The 2500-nt window shown below is 55.6% G+C and overlaps 1 protein-coding gene across 4 annotated transcripts in view; it reads right to left on the bottom strand.

Moving 5' to 3' along the window:
* Positions 1–2500, bottom strand: part of LOC306819087 (lysophosphatidic acid receptor 6) — an 11052-nt gene that overhangs the window by 722 nt on the left and 7830 nt on the right. For all 4 annotated transcript variants that reach the window (XM_079372836.1, XM_079372835.1, XM_079372837.1 and 1 more), the window contains one exon: positions 1–361. This exon is cut by the window's left edge and continues 722 nt beyond it. In XM_079372836.1, coding sequence (XP_079228962.1) covers positions 1–355 — 355 coding nt within the window. In that variant the 5' untranslated portion in view covers positions 356–361. The remainder of the gene's footprint in view (positions 362–2500) is intronic.

Raw genomic sequence — 2500 nt, 5'->3', positions numbered from 1 at the left:
GCGTGACGGCCAAGCAGCGGTCGCAGCAAATACACATGAGGAGGAAGATGCTGCTGTACATGTTGGCCTTCAGGACCAGACCCAGGATGTTGCACAAGCTCTGCGGGAGGTCACAATACCCCAGGTGGTAGGAGATCCTGACGGGCAGCGTGAGGATCAGCAGCAGGTCGGCGAGGGCCAGGTTGGTCATGTAGACGATGGTTTGGGATCTGGATCTGGAGTTCCCGCAGAAAACCACCAACGCGGTGACGTTCAAGATGAAGCCGATGATGAAGGTGAAGGAGTAGATGGTCACAGGGAGGACGTCGATGAAGTCGTCGGCCTGGTGGCAGCCGGCGGACGTGTTGTTGGACATGGTGACCTGAAAGGTTCCACAGAGATCAGAACAGCTGGAATCATTTCTACAAGTTTAAAATAAAACACGAGTCATGACGGAGCAGCAACAAGCTCACGTCTTCTTTCAGCCTGCTGCCTTTCCTCGTCTCTACCGTCGGCCATCTTGGTTATTCTGTTTCTCAGCACCGAGGTCAGACTGCTCATCACGTGACCTGCGGTCTGACATTTTCTTATCCTTTGATCTGCTGAGGTCGGGGGCGGGCCTTTGAGGTCGCGGTGTGTTTCTCAGAAACACTGAGTCTGACTCAACTGGTGCTTGATCAACACCTTTATACTCTCACATGGAGCCTTTATTTAAAGGTCACATGACCTCCTCCTCTTCATCATGTGTGTGAAGTGTGTTGTTGTAAATCCACTCTGATCCTGTATTTGATCATGTCTATAAACCCCTCTATTTCAGCCCTGCTCAGAACAGGCTGTTTCTGTGTCTGTAGCTTTAAATATGTAAATGAGCTGTGTCTGACCACGCCCCCTCTCTGGAAGGGAGAGAGAGATAGAGAGAGCGAGTGAGGGAGGGAGATAGAGAGCGAGGGAGGGAGATAGAGAGAGCGAGCGAGGGAGGGAGATAGAGAGAGCGAGTGAGGGAGGGAGATAGAGAGAGAGAGCGAGCGAGGGAGATAGAGAGAGAGAGCGAGCGAGGGAGATAGAGAGAGCGAGCGAGGGAGGGAGATAGAGAGAGCGAGGGAGGGAGATAGAGAGAGCGAGCGAGGGAGAGAGAGAGAGCGAGCGAGGGAGAGAGAGCGAGCGAGCGAGGGAGGGAGAGAGAGCGAGCGAGGGAGAGAGAGAGAGCGAGCGAGGGAGAGAGAGAGAGCGAGCGAGGGAGAGAGAGAGAGCGAGCGAGGGAGAGAGAGAGAGCGAGCGAGGGAGATAGAGAGAGCGAGCGAGGGAGAGAGAGAGAGCGAGGGAGGGAGAGAGAGAGAGCGAGGGAGGGAGGGAGGGAGAGAGAGAGCGAGCGAGCGAGGGAGAGAGCGAGCGAGGGAGAGAGAGAGAGCGAGCGAGGGAGAGAGAGAGCGAGCGAGGGAGGGAGGGAGGGAGAGAGAGAGCGAGCGAGCTGCAGTTCTGTAAACGTCTCTCTAACCACTCGTTCCACAGTTGGTTTCATGTCTTGAGGTTTGTCGCTCGGGTTAAATTTACTGTCTTCTTCTTTTAAAGACCAACTGAAGTTCAGCAGAGGAAGTAAGAAGAGGATGAGGAGAGGACACATGAAGGAGGCGAGGAGTCAGGAGGACACATGAAGGAGGCGAGGAGTCAGGAGAGAGGACACATGAAGGAGGCGAGGAGTCAGGAGAGAGGACACATGAAGGAGGCGAGGAGTCAGGAGGACACATGAAGGAGGCGAGGAGTCAGGAGGACACATGAAGGAGGCGAGGAGTCAGGAGAGAGGACACATGAAGGAGGCGAGGAGTCAGGAGGACACATGAAGGAGGCGAGGAGTCAGGAGAGAGGACACATGAAGGAGGCGAGGAGTCAGGAGGACACATGAAGGAGGCGAGGAGTCATGAGAGAGGACACATGAAGGAGGCGAGGAGTCAGGAGGACACACGAAGGAGGCGAGGAGTCATGAGAGAGGACACATGAAGGAGGCGAGGAGTCATGAGAGAGGACACATGAAGGAGGCGAGGAGTCAGGAGGACACATGAAGGAGGCGAGGAGTCATGAGAGAGGACACATGAAGGAGGCGAGGAGTCATGAGAGAGGACACATGAAGGAGGCGAGGAGTCAGGAGGACACATGAAGGAGGCGAGGAGTCATGAGAGAGGACACATGAAGGAGGCGAGGAGTCATGAGAGAGGACACATGAAGGAGGCGAGGAGTCAGGAGGACACATGAAGGAGGCGAGGAGTCATGAGAGAGGACACATGAAGGAGGCGAGGAGTCATGAGAGAGGACACATGAAGGAGGCGAGGAGTCAGGAGGACACACGAAGGAGGCGAGGAGTCATGAGAGAGGACACATGAAGGAGGCGAGGAGTCAGGAGAGAGGACACATGAAGGAGGCGAGGAGTCAGGAGGACACACGAAGGAGGCGAGGAGTCATGAGAGAGGACACATGAAGGAGGCGAGGAGTCAGGAGAGAGGACACACGAAGGAGGCGAGGAGTCAGG

The sequence above is a fragment of the Symphodus melops genome (genome assembly GCF_947650265.1).
Source record: "Symphodus melops genome assembly, contig: scaffold_232, whole genome shotgun sequence".
Taxonomy (NCBI): Eukaryota; Metazoa; Chordata; class Actinopteri; order Labriformes; family Labridae; genus Symphodus; species Symphodus melops.
The sequence above is the reverse complement of the archived record's forward strand: the minus strand, read 5'-3'. Positions and strand labels throughout refer to the sequence as shown.